The sequence below is a fragment of the Spea bombifrons genome, chromosome 10, assembly GCF_027358695.1.
Source record: "Spea bombifrons isolate aSpeBom1 chromosome 10, aSpeBom1.2.pri, whole genome shotgun sequence".
Classification (NCBI taxonomy): Eukaryota; Metazoa; Chordata; class Amphibia; order Anura; family Pelobatidae; genus Spea; species Spea bombifrons.
In genome coordinates, this window is record NC_071096.1 from 578,808 (window position 1) to 603,101 (window position 24,294).

At 53.7% G+C, this 24,294-nt stretch overlaps 2 protein-coding genes across 5 annotated transcripts; one reads left to right on the forward strand and one right to left on the reverse strand.

Moving 5' to 3' along the window:
• The first annotated feature begins 1,613 nt into the window (after positions 1-1,613).
• Positions 1,614-11,546, forward strand: BTBD10 (BTB domain containing 10). Of its 2 annotated transcripts, none has more exons than XM_053448851.1 (9): positions 1,614-1,696; positions 5,125-5,235; positions 6,837-7,033; positions 7,148-7,415; positions 7,578-7,680; positions 9,558-9,678; positions 10,146-10,343; positions 10,458-10,568; positions 10,649-11,546. In XM_053448851.1, exons 2-9 carry the CDS (start codon positions 5,135-5,137, stop codon positions 10,957-10,959), a joined length of 1,410 nt encoding a protein of 469 aa, XP_053304826.1. In that variant the 5' UTR covers positions 1,614-1,696; positions 5,125-5,134; the 3' UTR covers positions 10,960-11,546. The 2 variants fall into 2 exon arrangements, with proteins under 2 accessions (XP_053304826.1, XP_053304827.1); XM_053448852.1 differs by having other exon boundaries at positions 1,617-1,710.
• A 64-nt stretch (positions 11,547-11,610) lies between these two features.
• BMAL1 (basic helix-loop-helix ARNT like 1) lies at positions 11,611-23,950 on the reverse strand. Of its 3 annotated transcripts, none has more exons than XM_053448855.1 (18): positions 23,861-23,950; positions 18,376-18,506; positions 17,987-18,134; positions 16,752-16,796; positions 16,636-16,671; positions 16,355-16,512; positions 16,170-16,249; positions 15,700-15,792; positions 15,173-15,290; positions 14,900-15,049; positions 14,526-14,772; positions 14,024-14,130; positions 13,702-13,852; positions 13,448-13,536; positions 13,131-13,239; positions 12,938-13,031; positions 12,653-12,755; positions 11,611-12,123 (listed from the first exon to the last, which is right to left on the reverse strand). In XM_053448855.1, the coding sequence occupies exons 3-18, from the start codon at positions 18,124-18,126 to the stop codon at positions 11,963-11,965; spliced, it is 1,881 nt and encodes a 626-aa protein (XP_053304830.1). In that variant the 5' UTR covers positions 18,127-18,134; positions 18,376-18,506; positions 23,861-23,950; the 3' UTR covers positions 11,611-11,962. The 3 variants fall into 3 exon arrangements, with proteins under 3 accessions (XP_053304830.1, XP_053304829.1, XP_053304828.1); XM_053448854.1 differs by lacking the exon at positions 23,861-23,950 and adding an exon at positions 23,802-23,858; XM_053448853.1 differs by lacking the exon at positions 23,861-23,950 and adding an exon at positions 23,645-23,828.
• Between the last annotated feature and the right edge of the window lie 344 nt (positions 23,951-24,294).

Genomic DNA, 24,294 nt, shown 5'->3' on the forward strand with positions numbered 1-24,294 from the left:
TTCTCGCACAGCAGAGGATCACGGACAGGTGAGCACTTGTGTGAAAGGAATAAAATATAAAGTTACTAGACTTTTGTGAAAAATGTTCCTTACGGCGACAGGACAATAACTGAAGGATATAAATGTATGGTGGGAATAAATCCTTAGATCAGCGGTAACAGCTTGCTGGAGTTGGGGCTCCTAGGATGCGACCTTCAAAAATACTATTTTTCTGTTTGGATGACATATAAACCAACACCGTGAAGCCTTGGCCAGATTCCAGCAGAGAGATAAGCGGGAGCTGATACGGCCTTGCAGAGTGAAAGGCGAGATTACGGCAGATCACAGCGGGGCCAAGAATCGAAGTCCAAACGGGACTCCAACAAGAGGCGTCACGTCCTAACGGGTAAAAAACATTAATCCGATTTCATAAAAAAACAGAAAATACATACATTTCATGACTTCATCTCACACACTAAAGATCCTAACGATCAGAAGCCATCAAGAGACATAAAAGACAGCTTACTACCGCCTACAAGGGGTAACAGGGGCAGGTAACTACCACCTACAAGGCGTAAAAGGGGCAGGTTACTACCGCCTACAAGGGGTAACAGGGGCAGGTAACTACCTCCTACAAGGGGTAAAAGAGACAGGTTACTACCGCCTACAAGGGGTAAAAGGGGCAGGTTACTACCGCCTACAAGGGGTAAAAGGGGCAGGTTACTACCGCCTACAAGGGGTAAAAGGGGCAGATAACTACCGCCTACAAGGGGTAAAAGGGGCAGATAACTACCTCCTACAAGGGGTAAAAGGGGCAGGTTACTAACTCCTACAAGGGGTAAAAGAGACAGGTGACTACCTCCTACAAAGGGTAAAAGGGGCAGGTTACTACCTCCTACAAAGGGTAAAAGGGGCAGGTTACTACCTCCTACAAGGGGTAAAAGAGACAGGTGACTACCGCCTACAAGGGGCAAAAGGGGCAGGTTACTACCGCCTACAAGGGGTAAAAGGGGCAGGTTACTACCTCCTACAAGGGGTAAAAGGGGCAGGTTACTATCTCCTACAAGGGGTAAAAGAGACAGGTGACTACCGCCTACAAGGGGTAAAAGGGGCAGGTTACTACCGCCTACAAGGGGTAAAAGGGGCAGGTTACTACCTCCTACAAGGGGTAAAAGAGACAGGTGACTATGCCTACAAGGGGTAAAAGGGGCAGGTTACTACCGCCTACAAGGGGTAAAAGGGGCAGGTTACTACCTCCTACAAGGGGTAAAAGAGACAGCTTACTACCTCCTACAAGGGGTAAAAGAGACAGCTTACTACCTTCATTTAAGGAGCATAAAGCAGATTGTGTAGTAATAATACTCAGCACTTTATGCAGCTATTATCACTGAATGGTGTAATAATAATAATATAATTATCGTACCGCACTCCTTCACATCAGTTATTATTACTGCGGGTATCACTCGGTATTAGTACTCGGTATTAGTATTCGGTATTAGTACTCTTTACATTAACAGGCACTATTGCTCTCGGTACCACAACTCAGTCAGTCAGAGATGTCGGTGCACATTCTTATGTCCCGCGAGGTTTCCCGCCCAAAAGTGCGCGTGCGCCGCCTAAGTCTCGCAAGATTCCAGCGCGGTGTTCGTAGTGACGAGTAGTGGGCGGAGTCACAGCGGCGGCCGCTACGGGATCTTGGTGTCCGGTGTATGGAGACGTGAGGAGGCGGAGGTGAGAGCAGCGGGGAGAGAACGAGACGCCGTGTACGGGAGGTGGAGGCCGGGAGTGTCCGTGACAGGCTGGTTTGGGGGGTGATTCTCGGTTCCGCGTTCTGTCAGACCAGGTCCTGTCAGTACTGACGCCGGTAACCCCGATAACGGGATTATCACAGCGTTCACCGGCGACAGGAAGCGCGGAAGGTTATTAACAGGGTTCAAACCGGAAGACCAGTAAGCCTGACCCCAGAGCGGGGCATTAACGGGGCAGGAAGGGGTTGCAGGGAGAGCCGGAAATACAATAGGCGACCAGGGGGTAGAAATCGCTCTATTCTGCCCCTCAAAGGAATTAATGGTTTGGGGCCTGTGGGGTACAAAGAGTATCAAATAAGGGTCTGCGGCAGGGCGGCCCTTCCCGGGGATCCCAATTCCTGGTGATTTAACCAACATAGAATATCGGGGGGAGCGGCGGGTGCAGTTTAATGTTAGAATATTGGGGGGGAGCGGCGGGTGCAGTTTAATGTTAGAATATGGGGGGGGCGGCGGATGCAGTTTAATGTTAGAATATGGGGGGGCGGCTGCAGTTTAATGTTAGAATATCGGGGGGGGGGGCGGTGGCTGCAGTTTAATGTTAGAATATGGGGGGGCGGTGGCTGCAGTTAAATGTTAGAATATCGTGGGGGAGCGGCGGCTGCAGTTTAATGTTAGAATATGGGGGGGCGGCTGGAGTTTAATGTTAGAATATTGGGGGGGAGCGGTGGATGGAGTTTAATGTTAGAATATTGGGGGGAGCGGTGGATGCAATTTAATGTTAGAATATTGGGGGGGCAGTGGATGCAGTTTAATGTTAGAATATTGGGGGGGAGCGGTGGCTGCAGTTTAATGTTAGAATATCGGGGGGATAGTGGTGGCTGCAGTTTAATGTTAGAATATGGGGGGGCTGCAGTTTAATGTTAGAATATCGGGGGCGGTGGCTGCAGTTTAATGTTAGAATATCGGGGGGGCGGCGGCTGCAGTTTAATGTTAGAATATCGGGGGGCGGTGGCTGCAGTTTAATGTTAGAATATCGTGGGGGAGCGGCGGCTGCAGTTTAATGTTAGAATATTGGGGGAGAGCGGCGGCTGCAGTAAAATGCTAGAATATCGGGGGAAGCGGCGGCTGCAGTTTAATGTTAGAATATCGGGGGGAGAGTGGCGGCTGCAGTTTAATGTTAGAATATCGGGGGGGTGGCTGCAGTTTTATGTTAGAATATCGGGGGGGTGGCTGCAGTTTAATGTTAGAATATCGGGGGGAGAGTGGCGGCTGCAGTTTAATGTTAGAATATCGGGGGGTGGCTGCAGTTTAATGTTAGAATATCGGGGGGGTGGCTGCAGTTTAATGTTAGAATATCGGGGGGGAGCGGGGGCTGCAGTTTAATGCTAGAATATCGTGGGGAGCGGGGGCTGCAGTTTAATGTTAGAATATCGGGGGGTGGCTGCAGTTTAATGTTAGAATATCGGGGGGAGCGGGGGCTGCAGTTTAATGCTAGAATATCGTGGGGAGCGGGGGCTGGAGTTTAATGTTAGAATATCGTGGGGGAGCGGCGGGTGCAGTTTAATGTTAGAATATCGGGGGGAGCGACAGCTGCAGTTTAATGTTAGAATATCGGGGGGGAGCGGCGGCTGCAGTTTAATGTTAGAATATCGGGGGGAGCGGCGGCTGCAGTTTAATGTTAGAATATGGGGGGGGCGGCTTCAGTTTAATGTTAGAATATGGGGGGCGGCTGCAGTTTAATGTTAGAATATCGGGGGGCGGTGGCTGCAGTTTAATGTTAGAATATCGGGTGGGGGAGCGGCGGCTGCAGTTTAATGTTAGAATATCGGGTGGGGGAGCGGCGGCTGCAGTTTAATGTTAGAATATCGGGTGGGGGAGCGGCGGCTGCAGTTTAATGTTAGAATATCGGGTGGGGGAGCAGTGGCTGCAGTTTAATGTTAGAATATCGGGGGGAGCGACGGCTGCAGTTTAATGTTAGAATATCGGGGGGCGGTGGCTGCAGTTTAATATTAGAATATCGGGTGGGGGAGCGGCGGCTGCAGTTTAATGTTAGAATATCGGGTGGGGGAGCGGCGGCTGCAGTTTAATGTTAGAATATCGGGTGGGGGAGCGGCGGCTGCAGTTTAATGTTAACATATCGGGGGGGGCTGCAGTTATATTGTTTTTATAGCGCCTGCAGATTCTGTAGCGCTGGAATAAAGTCACAGGATAATCTGGTACAGAAGGAGAAGGGGGCCTCGCTCCCAGGAGCTTACAATCTATTCGGTGTTTGAGGGACGGCTGCGATGGGGATGAGCTGATCGGGTCTGTGATCTGTAGAGGTTGTTGCACGTTCACATGGCTGGATTAGGATGCTGGCTGGGAGTGATAGGAGAGGTTGGGTTTTCAGAGTGTCATCTCCGCCCCCCTCAGGGAATAGCCGGTCCGCGTGGGCCGACTTTCCTTGGTGGTAAAATGTCACTTTCTGTTCAGGGTTTGCTCGTTATTTGGATTCTCGCCCCAAATAGCACGTCTGACGCCATTAGTAGGAAACGGGGGGGGGCGTGGGCTACGGTATTAACCAGAGAAGGGACAGCGGAATCTGCCTCTCCCGTAATTACTGTAATAGATCGTACATATACAAGGGTATTCGTCGCGGAGACGCTGGTGGGGGGTCTGATCTGCCGAGACTCTGCCCTGTAGCTGGGGGGTCTGATCCGCTGGTATCCCGCCCCTGTTGCCGGGGGTCTGATGCTCTGAAAATTCCGCCCCTGTTGCTAGGAGAGTCAGCACCTACAGCAAGGATGCGGGCCCTCTGTGGCGTGGGACCCTCTGTGGCGTGGGACCCTCTGTGGCGTGGGACCCTCTGTGGCGTTGGTTATCGGTATCCGTCCCGTTTCCGACCGCTGTCTCTGGGGCTTGGGGGTGATAAGGGGTGGTCTCGCTTATTCTTTGTGTGAATAAGGAAGGGAAGGCGAGACAGGCAGCCGTCACACGCTAAGGTTCATGCGAGATACATGTGACGCTCCATGTCTGCAGCACAGGAGTTCCCGGCCGCCAGGACTGATCCATTCTGGGCTCCTTGGAGTGAATCCGCTCCAGTGTTACATCGTATTATATGTATAGAGCGCTATGACTATCCTTTCTACCGAGCGCTAAACACTAGATCAGGTAGAGCAGAGTCTGACAGCGGGCAGGGAGCCTATAGATCGGGTGATATGGAGACGCCGGAGTGTCCGCTGCGGAGGGGGGGGGCACTTATTTTTTCATGAGATTCCTCGCATGGGATTGAACCTCACACCCACTAGGCCCTGATCTGCTAAATATGGCGGGGGGGGCGGGTAAGGTGGAGGGGTGGATTGGCTTTTCTGATCGCGCCTGGCCCCGTACTTACGCTCCATCCCGCTGTGTCGTGTAGGTGATGTGGAATGGCTGGACGTCTTCATCCTTATGACAGTAACTCCAGTGATCCCGAGAACTGCGATCGCAAATTGTCTCATAGGCCCCGTAAACTGTATAAACACTCAAGGTAGGTGCCCGGAGTCTGTGACATCATCTGTACGCCTCATACTTCATCTCGTATTTCATTTGCACAGCGGAGGGGTTGCCGGGCAGCACGGGTTTCCTTACAACCTCCTTCAGTATAAAATCCCTTCTGGATGGCTATACTGAACCGTTTCCTTGGCGACTGCTGTGTATCGGGCGTCTGCTGTCAGCGGGGCATTAAGCCTGGCATGGCGGTGATTGACGGCTCTGCCGTACGGCCAGTTGATTGCTGTCAGATCTGCTTGTGTAAAATGTGGGCCGCTGAACGGGGAGAGTGTGTTGGCTGCGGAGCTGGCACTCTAACGTGAAGTTAAGTCTATTCACACCTAAGCGGATATGACGTGTTTTAGGCTGTCGGAGAGGGAGGCTTGTCGTGTCGTACTCCACGGCGCTGTACAATGTGTTATATATCGCCATCATACTCCGCAGCGCTGTACAATGTGTGTTATTATTATTTATATATCACCGTCATACTCCACAGCGCTGTACAATGTGTTATTATTTATATATCGCCCTCATACTCCGCAGCACTGTACAATGTGTTATATATCGCCGTCATACTCCGCAGCGCTGTACAATGTGTGTTATTATTTATATATCGCCGTCATACTCCGCAGCGCTGTACAATGTGTTGTTATCATTTATATATCGCTGTCATAGTCCGCAGCGCTGTACAGGGTGTTATTTATACAGCGCTGTACATTGTGTTATTATTATTTATACAGCGCTGTACGGGGGTCCGCGGGAGATGAGCGCAGCTTTTATCTGCCGGTTACGAGGGCAGCTGTTCTGTTCTGGGCTGAAATCTGATAATTTGTAGCCGCCGTAGTCCTGAAAAGCCTGCCGAGCGACGGCCCCCTCCCCCGCTGGCTGTCACTGCAGGACACGCCAATGGCTGCGCGCCGGCGGCCCCTGCGAGGTGGTGCGGCTGGAGACGTCAGCTGGGGGGTCCGGCGTCTGATTGTGTTGAAGCTGCAGCGGCTGGCCGGACGGCGAGGGTAAGATGCTGAAGTTTGCCGTGGATGCTGAGGGCCGCAGAGCTGGCGCTCCAGACGGCGTTGTGTGCCCGCTTACCCGCGCTGTGCCGGTGCCTGGGGGCCGCCCGCCCGAGGTGTGTGCGGAGCGTGTGACCCCGCGTGGGGCGGGTCTGCGTGTTTTTGTTCCCGTTTTAACCCGCGCTGTGGATTGGTGCGTGTTGCGTGCCCTCGGTACTGAAAAGGTTACGCCTGTGCTGTCGCCGGGGTGTTTGCGTGTAGATTCGGGGCGAGTCTTCGCTAACTTTGCCCGCTGTTTGTTCTGCCGGTTCCGGGTGATCGTGGGCTCCGTTCCCATGTTTGGCGGTCGTCGGGGTGTTTAACCCTTTCTTATCACAGTAATATTACACGTGTAATATGCGCATGCAGTGTATGGTTTAACTCCCGCGGTGCCGTTATGTGACACTCGCAGAGACGGCGTTCGCTTTGTGTCTGAATGTCTCGGTCCGGCGCTCTCTAGTCGTCCACCCCCTCGACCCCCCCTGTGTGCCCGGCGTCCGTCTGTCTCTCTGTCCGCTCTGGTTCTAACCCCGGTCATTCTGTTTTTCAGTAGTGCTTCCCGTTGCCCTAGATCAGGAAGCGTTCGGGTGAAAATGAGTACGCACGGAGCGAGCGGGGGCCACGAGCGCTCCAGAGACAGACGCCGTTCCAGCGACCGCTCTCGAGATTCTTCCCACGAACGAGGCGAGAGCCAGCTGACCCCATGTATCCGGAACGTGACCTCACCTACCCGGCAAAATCAGGGTGGTAAGTCCCAGCTGACCCCCTGTTTCCGGAACCCCTCTGTCCGTCCGTCCGTCCGTCCGTCTGTCCTGCGAGTTCTCCGGACACCGCGAGTAACTCTCTGCCTGCCTTTTTCAGATCGGGAGAAGGAATGCTGTTCGTCGCGGCCGGGCAGCCCCCGTCCCCAGAAAATCTCTCCAAACGGCCTGAGCGGCAGAACCGGCAGCCAGTCCGGTCCCGACGGCAACTGCAAGGCGGCCGGCGAGATGGTGTTTGTGTACGAAAACGCGAAGGAGGGCAGCCGCAGCCTGCGCACGTCCGAACGGGTCACGCTCATCGTGGACAACACCAGATTTGTCGTCGACCCGTCTATTTTCACGGCGCAGCCAAACACGATGCTGGGCAGGTGCGTAGAACCCTTCGCTCGCTGCTCTCTAGTGTTTAATTCCACCCGGTGGGGGGGCACACAGTCAGTGGGTGCGAGTCGTGTAAAGAGCTGCCCGCGGGGCATTTATTTTAGACTTGGGGGTAAATATTGAAATCTCGTCTGCTTTTGCTGGCTCCGCAGGATGTTTGGGTCGGGCAGAGAACATAACTTCACGCGGCCCAACGACAAGGGGGAGTTCGAGGTGGCCGAAGGGATCAGCTCCACCGTGTTCCGCGCAATCCTGGTGAGATTTCCCATTTCCAGCTATTTTAGGAGGAAAAAAATTGTTTTGTTTAACCCCTTCCGTACCGATGATGTACCTGGTACTTCCTGGTTGGGTGTCGCCCACAGACCGGGACGTACCAGGTACGTCATCGATGATGCGCGATCCAGCGTCCCCAGGTGTCCCCAGCAGCCACTCCCCCTCAATTCCGCGCATGTGATCACTTAGAAGCGAATCACGAGCACGGAATTTAAATATTTTAATAAAACTGCGGTCTTCAAGGGAAGATGCAGTACAAGAACGCGCCGGTCCTGAAGGGGTTAAAATCCCACAACCTCCGAGTCGTGTGAATGTGCGGCGTGTCTGAGAGCGTCTCGTGTGGGGCAGATACTCCGTGTGTCTGAGAGCGTCTCGCGTGGGGCAGATACTCCGTGTGTCTGAGAGCGTCTCGCGTGGGGCAGATACTCCGTGTGTCTGAGAGCGTCTCGCGTGGGGCAGATACTCCGTGTGTCTGAGAGCGTCTCGCGTGGGGCAGATACTCCGTGTGTCTGAGAGCGTCTCGCGTGGGGCAGATACTCCGTGTGTCTGAGAGCGTCTCGCGTGGGGCAGATACTCCGTGTGTCTGAGAGCGTCTCGCGTGGGGCAGATACTCTGTGTGTCTGAGAGCGTCTCGCGTGGGGCAGATACTCCGTGTGTCTGAGAGCGTCTCGCGTGGGGCAGATACTCTGCGTGTCCCACCGCCGGGGCATTTTCTTTTCCCCGCTGTTAGGGCCGGCGCCGGTCTCTTGCAGGCAGATGTTATGCTAGACAGGCTGTTTCAGATACCAGTCTGCCCCCCCCCATTTACCCTTTATGACTTGCTCTGACCCCCCCCCGGGGGGATTGAGGTCGGTCTCCCCCACCGACCTTTCTGATATAAATCCGCACAACAATAAAACATCGTAAAAACGGCTGAACTTGCTGTGGGGTTTTTATTGCCGTAACGAGTATTTCTGGCAGCCTTTCTTTAAAACAGTCTATTTTTGGGCTGTTAATACGCTGCGTCACGCAAGTCTCTTCCTTGTAAAATACCACAAAGTACTAAATAAGTGACTCGATGCGCTGCGTTCCTGACTTATCGATTGAAATTCCTCGTGTTTGGAGCCCACGTGCTTCTGTGGCTCGTTTTAAAGTTTAGACTGTAATTGAGTCGCGTGACGGAGCCTGCGGCTGACTTAGTCCTTCTTCCCCCTTTAGTGCTATAAGCGGGTGTGTGTATAATATATATATATATATATATATATATATATATATATATATATATATATATATATATATATATATATATATATATATATATATATATATATATATATATATATATATATATATATATATATATATATATATATATATATATATATGTATGTATGTGTGTGTGTATATATATATGTATGTGTGTGTGTATATATATATATATATATATATATATATATATATATATATATATATATGTATGTGTGTGTGTATATATATATATATGTGTGTGTGTATATATATATATATGTGTGTGTGTGTGTGTATATAATATATATATATATGTGTTTGTGTATGTATAATATAGTGTGTGCGTGTATATATATATATATATGTGTGTGTGTTTATATATAATAATTATATAAATGTGTATGTGTGTATATATAATATAGTGTGTGTATATATGTATATAATATAGTGTGCGTGTGTATATATATATATATATTTTTTTTTTGGGGGGGGTTATTGCTTACCTTAGGCACTTGGGGTCTTCTGTTTGGTGATTGGTTTCGCTGCAGTAAATATCAGACCTGCGCTCTTGTGTTATAAAGATACTTATTGCAAATTACAGCTTCTGCCCCTCCCCCTCTGTCATTTTTAAGGATTACTACAAGACGGGGATAATCCGTTGCCCGGATGGAATCTCTATCCCTGAGCTGCGCGAGGCGTGCGACTACCTGTGCATCTCCTTCGAATACAGCACCATCAAATGCCGAGACCTCAGTGAGTATGCGCTCGGGGAGACACGGCTGCCCGGGGTGGTTTTAGCACGTTGGCTGCCCCCCCCCAATCCCCCGCCTTATCCCCGCGCCAGTCGTCATTCCCCTGCCGTATCCCCGCGCCAGTCATTCCCCCGCGCCAGTCGTCATTCCCCCGCGCCAGTCGTCATTCCCCCGCGCCAGTCGTCATTCCCCCGCGCCAGTCGTCATTCCCCCGCGCCAGTCGTCATTCCCCCGCGCCAGTCGTCATTCCCCCGCGCCAGTCGTCATTCCCCGCTTATGCTACCATTCAGTTTTATAACATCCTGCCTGCGATGGGAATGAACTCTTACCCCTGAGCCTTTAATTCATGTCCTCAGTACTGGGGCCGTTACCATGGTTACCTCGGAGCTGGGTGCTTTTTTTTGGGTGGTTTCTTTTTCCTAAGACAAGTTTTGGCAAATCAATAATCAGATTGGGTTGGTTTTGCAGGCGCGCTCATGCATGAACTGTCCAATGACGGGGCTCGGCACCAGTTTGAGTTTTACCTGGAGGAGATGATCCTTCCTCTGATGGTGGCGAGCGCGCAGAGCGGGGAGCGCGAGTGCCATATTGTAGTCCTCACAGATGACGACGTGGTCGATTGGGACGAGGAATACCCCCCGCAGATGGGAGAGGAATATTCTCAGAGTAAGTAATAATGCGCTGGTATTACTGGTTATTTTATGTTGCATGTAATCGCTAACACGTTACCCGCTGCCCGCGTGACGATTAATGACGTCTCTCACTAATGCGATCTCTCAGTTATCTACAGCACTAAGCTCTACAGATTCTTCAAGTACATCGAGAACCGCGACGTGGCCAAGTCTGTCCTGAAGGAGAGAGGCCTAAAGAAAATCCGTCTGGGGATCGAAGGTGAGTCCGGTTCCGTGTCCTTTATCACACGCGTGTGCTGTACACGGCACGGGAGTTACAGTGTTTCTCTTGATTTCCAGGATATCCAACGTACAAAGAGAAGGTGAAGAAGCGGCCGGGGGGGCGGCCGGAGGTGATCTATAACTACGTGCAGCGCCCCTTCATCCGCATGTCGTGGGAGAAGGAAGAGGGGAAGAGCCGCCACGTGGACTTTCAGTGCGTGAAAAGCAAGTCAATCACCAACCTGGCGGCGGCCGCCGCCGACATTCCCCAGGACCAGCTGGTGGTGATGCATCCGGCGCCGCAGGTGGACGAGCTCGATATCCTCCCCAACCAGCCTCCGCCGAGCAACAACGACACCGACCCGGAGGGGCCGAACTCCACTCAGTGATCGCCCTGACGGGGCCTGAAATCCAGCATGACGGGGACGGCTGCTCGGTCCGGCGGGACGACCGCGTTACGGCAGCGGCTTGTGTGAATCTTATTTTAAAGACCAAAAGGGACGGGGACGCTCCCGCGGCTTCACTGGTGGCTTTCATACTCGGCGTCTGTCCGACTCCGGCCCGAAGGACTGTATTCTATATAAACGCGCAGGTAACAGGAGGGACGTCGCCTCCGCACCTCATTCATTGTGGCACTTTATGGCAGGTTGGTGTTTGTACAGTCATTTTCTTTTTTTATTATTAAACCAGAAGTAACTAAGAAGCATCTATTAAAATGTTTACTTTTCACTATAATTGTATTTTGCAATCTTTTAAGATATATGGAACTGTTTGAGCACAAAACAAGCGTTTTTCTCCAGCTACTGGAGGATTTCCTACAATCAGACTCGTCACGCATGTGACGGTTTAACCCCTCGAGCGTTAAATATCATTTTCCCCTCTACGGCTCCGTCAGGGTCTCTGCAGCAAAGCCTTACGTCTGTTTATTACGATGATTGTACGTTTTACATTTGATTAAAGATATTTTATTGGTTCACGCGGTCTCCGTTTTCTTACTTTACCTAAAACTTCCGAATGTTTGAAATAGTGAAAGCGAACGGTTTTATTTTAAAAAATATTTATTACACTGTAACAATGTTCAGCATAAAGGATTCTTCCAATAAAACATCTTTATACAATTGGTTTAAGAAACCTCATCCACACGGGACCTCTGCTGTGAAAACACGTGAAATGACACTGCGTATAAAAGCGACGGCGCGGCGCCAATAAACACGGCAGATTCCAAAATATACACTTAATGCAAGCTGGACGCGGGCAGAAGCCGGTACCCCCAATCACTAACATGGCTTGTGACGCTTCATCCGTAGAAAGTCAGTGTTAACTCTCTCGCTGCTGGACCGTAGCAGCTGAAAGCCCCGTTAATGCACTTACTGATATGTCCGATTGTGTTATTCACAAAGGCCAGGGTAAGTCGCTGAAATCCACCGGCCCCCCCAGGCCAGCATCTGCCTCCAGGAGGCTCATAATGACAGCCATGGCTGCTTCGTCGTTACTGGGGCTGCTGGAGCCGTGTCCGGTTTCAATCATGTCCATCCCCATCTGTGAGTTGTCCCCTGCAAAGGACGCGAAACATGAGTTATGGTGGGGTCATTGTGATGGGGAAAAACCCCTCCAGGGTAGGCGGGGGCAAATAAGGTTAACAATGGCAACCCTTTTGCCTCTGTATCCACTTTGCTCCAAGGGGTCCGTGTCTAAATGATCACGTGCAGCCCCTTAAAACAAACCCTGTCTCTGTATACAGCACACGTAAAACATCACACGCCTGTCACGGGCTGCAGCCCATAGAATACTAAGTGCCTCTATCTGCCCACAAACATGGGACGTGGTGTTTACCCCCTTTGTAAGAATCGGTGGCTGCCTCTAGGTGGCGCTGCTCGTGGCCGGCTTCCACAGACACACCAATCAGGTACAATGTTTAAAAACGTATTTTTTCATCCAAAACAGGCAGCTGTGTGCGCATGCACCCGGCCACGAGTTACGCAGCAGGTATGTCGGACGCAGAAGCCGCGCCGGTAAAAACGTAGCTTTAGGTTTCATCGTATTTCTCTTTTTTATGGGTTTTCAGTAACTCACGGTTCTTACCGAGCATAGAGGAACTGTCCGAAAACGGAAAACCAGAACTGTCCTGGACCTGTCCGGCCACCAACGCCGAGGTGGGAAGATCCATCGTGTTCCCGTTCAAAATCTAGAAGAGAACAAATGACAACGAATCAAATCCACCGATACTTACAGTAATAACGATGGGAGAAAAGCCCTGACACAAGAAACATGCGCGGCGGTTTCTGTTCATCGTGACACGTCCCGGGTACGGCCTAAAACATGGCTTAAGTTATATGGAGAAATGTCTACAGTCCACCTGGTACCCACTTTTTTGCCCCCAGGGGATGTGGCATCAGGGGGAGGTGTGCTGGTGATGTTTAACGGACTGGAACCGCAGCTTGAAGGAGAGGAGCCTCTTATCCTGCGCAACAAATAAAGACATTTAGCGGATCGGACGCCGGCGAGGAGAACGGGGTCTGCCGATTGCCGCCGGATGCGAATGATACAAAGCGGCTCCTACCGGTGAATTTCCATGATCTCCTCTGCAATCATCCGGCCGATCTTTCCGGCGCCGGCTCTCGTTCCGCCGGGAATGCCGGGAACAGCAGGGAGGCTCCTTTTCGGGCCGCCTGGTACAAGAAAGCAAATAAAGATTGTGAGCTCTGAAGAATAGAAAGATTTCATTTAATGTTAGAAAAAACACATTAAAGCGTAACCTGCGTAAGTAAATTTTGTTTTGGAATCAAAATCCTTGCCCCCGGCCGCAGTACAAACCGAGGACATTAATCTAATTTGGTGCCGTTACCCCGGTCCCGGGACAATCGTCTGACTACACACCTTCCCCAGACGGTAACACGCTGTCCATGCTGGGTGGAGAAGTCGACATGTGAGAGAAGCCGGACTCGCCGCCATCAAGAACGCTGGCCCTGCGAGAGGACGAGGGGTTAAGCCACGTTAGAGCAGGGAATCCCAAAGCGCATGCACAGCGTGGCCAGACGGGCCCTGCCGTCTAAACAGTGCTATGAGCTGCATGGCGGGCAGCCTGCACTCTGCTCTCAGATTAGAAAACAAGTTTTAAAAACCCCACTTACGAGACCACCGTGTTCGTAGAGACGATGTACTCCACTTCTTTGGTCCAGGGGTTCATGAAACTAAACCAGCGGCTTTTCAGCGTAATGAAGGAACCGTCTTTGATCTTAAACTTGTAACAGTTGGTTGTTATTTTTTCTCTCGTCTGTAAAACTGAACGGAAATAAATAATAATCTCCGAGACTTCATCCAAACCACTGGGGAGGCCGCACCGCGCAAGCGATCCCGTAATACCGGCGTCCCGCCTTTAGAAACTCAGCCTGAAGCGCAGCGGAATCGGCCCCTCGTAGGATCGCAGGCCGCGCAGGGTAAAGAAGCCCCTACCTTGTCGGTGACACTCGGCGAGGTTCCCGATGTCGTCCTGGTGGAAATACTCGTAACACGATGTGCCGAGCAGCTCCTGCGGTAAGTAACCCAAGATGGCCGTGGCGCTGCGGCAGAAACAACACTTATTTACCAACAAATAAATACAAATATTGTACAATTCGGAGAATCTGAGCCGTTCTGGCACTAATCTAACATAATTCCGGAAACCTCCGGGACCCCGTTTCCATTTTCAGGGGCATCATGTAACCTTATGGGGGCGCAGTTAACCCTTTAATTAAGAACACAGATTTCTTTCGTTCGGCGGCTTAAACTCTCGCCCACCAAGAAAGCAGATCCTCGCCGGAGGCGCTTCCGGGACCCGGGATTCAGAGGTCACTTTTTTGGAGGGGTTTAGACCGCTGGTGGGGTCTCAGATACCAAACGTTACGTTTTAAGGTCACGTTTTCACCGTCTGCACCCAGAGCCACGGAATCGGGAACCGACCACAAAAAGCGCTTACCGCTGGTCCACAAACACGAACTTCCCGTCTATGGCGTGCCGAGAGACGTATTCGGTGGATTTCACCCGGATTTCCCCGTTCATCTGCTGCGGAACGATGTGTGGATGCAGCCGTCCGATGGCGACGAGGCAGCTCAGATTGCAGCCCTCGTTGTCCGGCTCGTTGTCCTCGTCCAGACCCATCTTGGTGGGCGGCCAGCTCTTCAGGTAGCCGGTGCTGTGTATGGTGCAAAAGCTCTTCCGATCTGCTGCAAAGAGAGAACAGGGGGTGAGGGGGGCTCCGGCCATCTGCAACCGCAGCGCGGCCCCCCTTAACGGCATCAGGGGACCTGCCGGCGACGGCACGGATGTTACCGGAAACCGCCCCCCACTTACCTTTCTTTTTAGAGCAGTTCGAGGGGAAATCTTTATCTTCAACTTTTACCGAAGGTCGGTTACATTTCATGCGACAGAAAAACGATCGCCTGGCGCCAGAGCAAAGCCGCGAGGGGCCCGGAGTAATGTCCGTCTTTACCGGAAGGCCGGCTGCGCCAAGCAGAGAGAGAGAGAGAGAGAGAGAGAAACACGTGTCACACTACACACACATTAAAGGGTTAAAAGGAGGTAGACCTATGATATAGAGAGAAATAATAACTCGGCCCCACGTACTCTTGGCGTCGATGAGCCGCTCGCGGGGGGCCGTATCGGACGACGACAGCTGCTCCTTCACTTTGGCGATATCTTTCGGGTGAAGATAATCAAACAGACTCTGTCCAATCAGATCGTTCTGCGACAGAAGAGACGCATGAAGCGGAGCGGCGCCCAGACGGCATGCAGACTATCGACGCGGCTGCCATGCGACAATTCCCCCCGCGCCACGCGACTCCCACACGACTGCCCCCCCGCGCCACGGACTGCCACGCAACTGCCCCATGCGACCGCCCCTGCGCCACACGACTCCCACGTGCTACACGACCGCCACACAACTGCCCCCACGCCACATGACTCCCACACGACTGCCCCCCCCGTGCCACGGACTGCCATGCAACTGCCCCATGCGACCGCCCCTGCGCCACACGGCTCCCACGTGCTACACGACCGGCTCCCGCCACACAACTGCCCCCACGCCACATAACTCCCACACAACTGCCCCCCGCGCCCCACACAAACAACGCAGCTTTGCACCCCGGCCATACCTGGCTGTAATTAAGAATCTTGAAAACAGATTCGGAAACGAAGAGAATCTTCCCTCGATCGCAGCCGACCACGAAAAGGAATCCGTCCGCCGCCTGAACAGAAACAGAGCGGATCCCGGATCAGGAGCGACGCAAACGGCCCGGGAGAGAGCGAGGACGGGGCAACTCGCTGTGTATCTGCCTAACCGGGGGCAATACCATGGCAAACAGCGGAAGCAGTAGGTTAATGGGGAGGAATAATTCGGCAGTTAAGGGGGCTGCTCTCGGGGACACGGGACGGATTCCTGATGCTTTTTATGCGCAATCATTAAACGGGTTTATCGGGATGCGGAGCGGAACGCGCAGGACTCGGGAATGCGATGGATCCGCTGCATGCACAGTCTGGAGATGGACGGCCACTGCCTGTCCTAATGTGATAGGAGTTGGATGATGTCATACATTCACATTATATAAATATACGGAAAACCTACCCTGAGAATCAAGTGCTTTAATTCGTCGTCTGATAAGAACGCCGGCTTGTAATTGGCTTCCGTGTACGGATTGGCAGCTCCTGGCACAGAACAGAACACGGGACACGGGACACGTTAATACTTTATATGTTCCGTAACAGCAGACGGTCTCCCGAGCCGCAGCCAGAAGCGCCGGCCATTCTCACCTCGCAGAGTTTTCATGTGCTGCACGGCCATGCGCAGCACCGTCAGCTTGTCCAGCTTCCGAGACATGGCGTTACACGTGGGGACGAGCGACGCCAACTCATCGATGAAACTGTTCATCTTATCCCGCCGTCTCTTCTCTATCTGACTGTGCGCCTCCCTGCGACCACGGCGACAAACACCATCCGTGTAACTGAAACTGCGCACACGCACACAGACAGAGAAACATACACAGGCGCATGCACACACAGACGCGCACACACGCAGACATCATGAGGCTTACCGAGCGTTTTTAATCCGCCCCTCCGCGTATTCCAGCCTAAAAACAGGAATAAGAATCGGTCAGCGCGAGATCCCCTTAACCCTTTCACCTCCATGCGCTGCCAGGAAGCCACTTACATCCCGTGAGGATCGTCCTTGTCGGTGTCCATTCCTTCGCTGTGACTGAAACAAGAAAACACACACTTTAGAAAAAATACCGCATCGGGACACGGAATCTGCTCCAGTGTGTGGGGGGGTATAGGGGACTCTGCGGCCCCCTGTGTGTGTGTGGGGGGGTATAGGGGACTCTGCGGCCCCCTGTGTGTGGGGGGGGTATAGGGGACTCTGTGGCCCCGTGTGGGTGTGTGTGGGGGGTATAGGGGACTCTGCTGCCCCCTGTGTGTGGAGGGGTATAGGGGGCTCTGCTGCCCCCTGTGTGTGGGGGGGGTATAGGGGGCTCTGCTGCCCCCTGTGTGTGTGGGGGGGTATAGGGGACTCTGCGGCCCCCTGTGTGTGGGGGGGGTATAGGGGACTCTGCGGCCCCCTGTGTGTGTGGGGGGGGTATAGGGGACTCTGCGGCCCCCTGTGTGTGGGGGGGGGTATAGGGGACTCTGCTGCCCCCTGTGTGTGTGGGGGGGTATAGGGGGCTCTGCTGCCCCCTGTGTGTGTGGGGGGGTATAGGGGGCTCTGCTGCCCCCTGTGTGTGTGGGGGGGTATAGGGGGCTCTGCTGCCCCCTGTGTGTGTGGGGGGGTATAGGGGGCTCTGCTGCCCCCTGTGTGTGGGGGGGGGTATAGGGGGCTCTGCTGCCCCCTGTGTGTGTGGGGGGCTATAGGGGACTCTGCTGCCCCCTGTGTGTGTGGGGGGGGGTATAGGGGGCTCTGCTGCCCCCTGCGTGGGGTGAGATCCCGACAGTCCTGCCCTTTCCTGGGAAGGTAAATAAAAGACTTTACTGCAAACTCTGCCCCGGTTCAGACAATAAAAGCAATCAGTAAAAGTTAAACGAACAGATTTTTTCCGAAAAAAAAGCATCAGCAGGAAATCACAAACCCCCCCCCGGCCTAAAGAAAGCGTTACTGCGAGTGAGGTCTGTAAACCGACACGGCGGCCACGGGCCAAGCAAACCGGAGGGGGGGCAATATACAGACAGCGGAGAGGATCACAAGGGTTAATAGCAGTGATTGTCCGCACACCAGGAACAGAAGAGCTAGCACTTCAGGGTATACGGAGCAGCCAATCTGCCCTAAAGCCAGAGCCCCGGTGAACACGCGCAGGGTTAACGAGCCCGAGCGCCGTAACCCAACAGCCGTGTTCACCGATTCCTTTCTGTGCCACAAATGCGCCGACGCATTATACCCCCCCCCGGGGCACTTACTGATAATCCGCCAGACTCCCCTTCCTCTTGCGGTTGCAGTCCATCCCGCCGGTGCCGAGGGAACTGGATATGAGGTCAGCGGACGCCGGCGACATGAAGTCACTGATTGTAGAAGAGATGTCCATTCTTTGGTCTGCCATCGGATCATCTGAGAGGAGAAAGACGACTGAAAGCAGATATCGGCGGCCCTAAAACCCGCGTTACGCAACTAGCCCATGCGCGAGAGAGAGAGCGGCCCCCTTACACAAGCGCTCGCCGGCACGTATCGGGTTACCGGTTATCATCCGCATCGCCGTGTAAGACAGCTGCGCGTTATCTAACGGCCCCTCGCAGCATGAACCACGCAGGCGGACCCCCGGCCCGCAGGACCGGCCCCCGGGTCATCCTACCTGAAAGACGCCGACTGGTGATGCGGGAAGCCGGGGCTGCGGTCACCTGCTGACCATGACTGGATCCTCGCCTTCCGAAAATCACTGGAGACGGCAGAGCCGATCAACGCATGCGCGGTGCGGCTTTAAACCTGATAAAAAAAACACAAAATGAAACAAATAAATAAATATTACTTCTACCGAGGGGCCTGATCACCTAAACAGAGCTTACAGATCACAACAAACCATACACTCCGCTATCCGAACTCAAACACATCGAGCGCTGCCTAACGAAGCGGGCCGGGGGGGCCGGGCGCGAGCCGGGAGCCCCCACACAGAGAGTTACATTCTGCAGCTTTAAATCCAGAGACAGCGAGGCTCAGGTGAGCATTTACCTGTCAACCGACGATCAAAGGCGAGACGCACGCAGATTAACCCCATCCACCATCGAGACCGCACCAAGGCACCGAGACCGCAATGAGACAGCACCGAGACCGCAATGAGACATCACCGAGACCGCATTGAGAACGCAGTGAGATATCATCTAGAACGCACCGGAACACAGAGACCACACCAAGAATGCACCGAGACATCACCGAGACCGCATTGACACACCATTGAGAACACACTGAGACTGCATCGAGACATCATCGAGAAAACAAAGCGAGAGACATTGCGCCAAATCACCCGTCGTGACGCAGCTCAATACACGTAACAACGCACCAAATCACGGAAATGTCACGGACGGTCACGTCTGCGGGGGACGGTTGTTCGGTGGCCGCGGCGGCGGGGGGGGGTCGGCGCCCGATCTTTCTGGGTCGGCACATTTTTCTCCGGGGCTCTTAGCAGTTTTACCGAGACAAAAATGAATAATACGATGAACGGGTGTTTATGAAATGGGTTTGTTGGCATGGCAACGGTGCTGGCCTAGAAATGCGCACTAAGCCTGCTTTATATTAAACAGGTTCAAACCCGGAAAAACCGAAGAAAAGGAACATTAAATCCACGGCTTTCACAAAGCACACGAGACGGACAAATAAATACCACCGCGGGCCGACGGGGGCCAAACCCAGGGGCCCCCGCACCGCTGTACACCGCATCCGGGGGCAGACATTTAAATGCCTGGGGGGCCGAGATTTATTGCTCCCAAAACAGGTCGCTTTGGGCAGGTGTTCGTTCAGGGGGTGCGTTTATTACCCCAAACCCCAGCGGGGGGGTGCAGGGGGGGTGACTTTGGGGGATCTGCAGGATTACATTGCGTACATGCGCCCCCCCCCGCAATAAATCACTGCGGAAAACTGCCCCACACAGCCTGCCCCTGCGAGCAAACCCCCCACGTCAATCCCCCCCCCCGCACACACCCCAATTACCCCCCAATCTCCAGGGTAACAGCACAGCTAAGCACTCGCTTGTCTCTGGGGGTAAATCCGCCACATTACGCCCACCGCTCTTTTACTCGGGGGAATTCTCACACAAAACGCGGAAAACGATGACCCATTTACCAAAACCGGCCGGACCGGCAGCCTGCGGGAGCCGCTATCAGCACCTGCCGGCCGTCTCATTGATTGACCTATAAACGGGCCAATAGCGGCGGCTCGTCCGGGGCTTCGTCTTACCTCTCTCCAGCCCTGTCGGTTCTCTTTGCCGTGTCTCTCCTCCTGGGGTAAAAAGGAGGGATAACGGGTCAGGTGAGGAGCTCTGCGGGAATCGAGGCGTTAACTATAAAGGAGTCAGGCTTATCGCGGGGGGGGGGCAGGGTAATTAATCAAGCTTCCTGCCCCAGAACCCCCCCTGATCCTTCAGCGCTCGTTAACGGCCTAATCAAGGGCATTCTTACTGTGACATTCACCGCGGCAGCCTCATAAATCCCCCGACGGGGCAGAATCTGCAACACGTGCAAACTCTCCCGTCATTACCCCAGAGACACGCCGCAGACCAAACACATGGAGACCCCCCCAAACATACGCTGCAACCCATGTGACCCCCCCCAAACATACAAATCTCTGTGAGCATTAAGGTGGGAGGTACCGGGAGGCCAATTATACGAAAGGATTAAAGGTTTGGGCTGACGGGGCGCGCCTCGCCCTATAAATGGCAGGGCGACAGACTGGAACCGGTTTGGCCTCTTCGTGTTGTGGCATTCCGTGGATCCGCTCCAGCTTTACCTCCCGATTACCGACGTCTCTCTTCTGTATAAAATTGCGCCGCCGTTTGCCCATTTTGTTCCCGGCGCGGTCCCGGCATTGTGGTGCGGCTCATTGAGACCGTACACCGGGCGCCGGTACCGGGCTGTCCACGGGTTATAGATTGGAGGATCACATTCTCAGTATTTATTGAGTCGGCCCCCAAAATCCGTATCAAACCCGTGAGTCCAATCAGTGGATTCAGGCCATGGTGCACTAAACACGGAGCGGAGGATCCCAGACCAGCAGAAACCGGACGGCGGATGGATGGACAGTCGGGGCCGGTAACCGCAGTCCGGTGAGCACGGCGGACGTTAAATAGTTAAATACACAACACGGCAGCGACAGTCCGGGGGGGCCACACCATACAGTGCCGAGTGAACTGGGTCAAGGGCTCGGGGTTAACCCTTTAAAGGGTGGGTTTTGCCTGAATACCATTATGAATTACGAATAACAGATTCTAGACAGCGTATAGATGCCCCGGAACACCCGGGCCGGCTGAGATTACTGTGAGCAGCTTTACTACCGGTATTACTGGATTACACACAGACTGCCCCCTTCAGACTTGAGCCATAACGCCGGGGACAGACCGGCCAGCAGGCGACAGCCTTAGCAGCCAGTGCCCACCCGACACCAAATGACCGGCAAATCCACAGACAGCGCCGGGAACCCGCTGCGGATTAACGCTCCGGCTTTATCATTCGTCTCCCACACACAATCTACAATGTAATATGAAACATGTCATATGATGGAACCCGTGTAACACGCAACCGACGACATCACTGGATTCCAGTCCCTTTCTCTGGCAAAGAACCGCATCTGCCAACCAGCAGCGCGCTGATCACTAAACACCCCAAGTTCTGCCGCCGCTCCGTCCGTTACAGTCGCCGACTTCCCCCTGAACGCCCCAGCGACCATTTACCCCTCGATTAATTACCCCGGCCAGCGGGTTTATCCAAATAACTGCACGACTGCGCTCGCGGCCCCTCAAAGACGGTGATTCGGGGTTAATACATAGACCAGGGCGCCGGTTAATACTCGGGGGGGGCTGGGGGGTTTACCACTGATACCCCAAAACTGCTCATCTCTACAGCAGCTCCTTACGAGCGAGCAGCGAGCAGCGAGCAGAATATTTTATATCATCAGTTTTTCAGACCAATTCCTGATCGCAATCGAGGCGCACGACGTTACCAACTGCTTTCCCTGAACATCTGTCCGTCTGTCTGTCTGTCTGGGGGGTCCCTGCCCGCCCGGGGGTCTCCGGCAGGTAATTCGCTCCATCGCCGGGAGACGAAATGTTTCATCGCTAGTCATCATATCCGATTGCCGCCGGTTGCCGGGTAACCGCTGATCCGGCGATATGAATTGGGTTGCACAAGTAGGTCTTTTCTAGATAATAACCCACCGAGCCCCTGCTGTCACAAGAGGGGGGGGGGCGGCGGGGACAGCGCACCGTTCACATATTCTGCCCCCGCTGCCGGTCCTGGTGACACGGGGCAAATACACCCAGTCCTGTCTCCTCAACGCGGCACAGCACTGTGTACATCTCCGGAGACCCCCATACCCAACTGCACACAGATACAACCCTCCCCCCCGGGGTATCAGGACCACAGCGAGCCCCACCATCCACCACCCCGGGGCAGCTCAGAATTACCCCCCCAGTGGTTACAGGGCTGCGTCACGCCGATGACAGACTGCACGGCTCTCTGGCACCCGAAGGGTTACAAGCGATGCCATAACAGTCTCCTCTTCAGACATAAAAACAGGAAAGCGGTGAATCAGAGCTCGTTAATAACAGCCAATTAAACGCGCCGCTTCCAACAGCCCCACGAGCGTCACGCTAACAGCCTCCATCTTTACACGCCGGTGAGTCACTCCCAACACACGGCAAAACATACCTTCAGCAGAGAACACGGACGCCGTGACGGCTGGGGGGGGGGCTTGGTCGGGTCACGTCTTCCCACTGACCCAAATGTCTGGGGGCGCAGGCGGGACACCGGCGGCTCGTGAACAGAGTCTGAACATGCCACACGACAAACCGAACACGCCACGCGAGAAAACCGAACACGCCACGCGAGAAAAACGAACACGCCACCGGCGGCTCACACAAATACCACGGGCAGAAGGGACAGCATCACGCGTTTCACACAAAACGGCCCCAAAACGGCTGCATGCGGCACGGAACCGACTCCTCCGGGCTACAGATCCACAGCCACACAACATTAACCAACAGGAGACCGCTGTGCCGAACATACAGCGGCAACCAACACGCTACAGACCGGCGACGCGCAAGTTTACCGGGAGCTGGAGAAGGGGGTACAGCGTGACGGTATATGGCAGCACCGCATGCGGGACAGAACGCATTTCACAGCCATTTATCACAAAGAGTTAACAGACAGATCAGCAACCAGATGAGCAGAAGACAAATCCCAGGGCTGCTGGGCTGGCTGAGAGTAATGAGTAAGGTTTCTGGGGTGAAAAAACTCTCTTTAGATTGTAAGCTCTATGGCCGGCCCTACCACCTCTCCCTATTTTCTCACATACATGTTCCGTGCCGTGAAGCCCCCTATATAAATAAAGATGTCAGGACCCGGCAGGGAGATCCGGGATCTGTAACCTGGAATCAGCCAATCACAGCACGATTTAACCAGATTCCTGTCATTCAGAAAACGCACAACATACAGAACACCCGGGACGGGCGACGACCACCCGCCGGGGGCATCCGGCCAACGTCATGAGGACCCCAAGTGACAGAGACCAGCGGAAGGCTAGAGACTTTGTACCAATCCGGAATTAATGACACCGGGACACGCAGCGGGCACCAGGACACCCAGCGGGCACCGTGACACGCGTGTACAGAGCATGGGAGGGTACATAGCAGGCAGACAGATGGCTCAAACCAGGCTTCCATATAAGAAGGGGGTATTTAAAAGGGTACAAAGTATCCCAGTGGGGGCTACACATGGGGCTCCTCACACGTCGGGGGGGGCTACACATGGGGCTCCTCACACGTCAGGGGGGCCACACATGGGGCTCCTCACACGTCACGGGGGGCCACACATGGGGCTCCTCACACGTCGGGGGGGGGCACACATCTGGTTACTCACGCGTTAGGAGCGACGCAACGGGGTCCTCGCTCACCAGGGGCCACACATCTGCCTCCTCACACACCAGGGAGCCAAGGAGGGGTCCCCAAAACACACAACACCCTCTGCCAATGCGCCGGTGAAGGAGCTGCCCCTGTCCCCAAGAGCTCGCACTCACCCTGCAGCCGCCGCCGTCCGTGACCTACTTTCTGCCCTCAGTAAATGTCGCACACTAACCTACTTTCCAGCCAATGGGGTGAGTCGGTTCCCTGAGTGTCAGTGCCAGCCAATCAACGTGCGCTCTACCGCCTGCCATCCAATGGAACCCACAGCCACCCACTGATGCCGCCTCTTTGCATCAAAGTAGCTCTCCACCAATAAGAAGCACAAAAGGGCCAGGCTGGTGGGCGGAGTGAGGAAGAAGGCGTGTGTAGCTGCCATGTTGGCTGTGGCAGGGCTGTTCGCAGATAAGTGGTTAGGAGGGGCGCTTTAGTTTCAGTGGGTGTGGCTGGGGCGGGGCTAGAATGGGTTTATTTACAGTTAAGTTCATAAAGCCATTTCCTGCACGTGATTATTACTTTCCTGTCATTGCTTTAGGTTAGACTGTAAGCTCTGCGGGACAGACATGCGCAGCCCCTGCCTTCCTAATATACCGTAATTTAAGATGAAGA

What these genes read in the sequence shown, in the direction of transcription:
- BTBD10 (XM_053448851.1), top strand. Translation starts at nt 5,135, where the DNA reads ATGGCTGGACGTCTTCATCCTTATGACAGTAACTCCAGTGATCCCGAG. An exon ending in CCAAACACGATGCTGGGCAG is followed by an intron (nt 7,416 to 7,577) that starts GTGCGTAGAACC and finishes CTGGCTCCGCAG; the next exon opens with GATGTTTGGGTCGGGCAGAG. An exon ending in AATCCGTCTGGGGATCGAAG is followed by an intron (nt 10,569 to 10,648) that starts GTGAGTCCGGTT and finishes CTTGATTTCCAG; the next exon opens with GATATCCAACGTACAAAGAG.
- BMAL1 (XM_053448855.1), bottom strand. Translation starts at nt 18,126, where the DNA reads ATGGCAGACCAAAGAATGGACATCTCTTCTACAATCAGTGACTTCATG. An exon ending in GAACTGCTCTAAAAAGAAAG is followed by an intron (nt 14,773 to 14,899) that starts GTAAGTGGGGGG and finishes CTCTCTTTGCAG; the next exon opens with CAGATCGGAAGAGCTTTTGC. An exon ending in CGCCGAGTGTCACCGACAAG is followed by an intron (nt 13,853 to 14,023) that starts GTAGGGGCTTCT and finishes ATTTCCGTTCAG; the next exon opens with TTTTACAGACGAGAGAAAAA.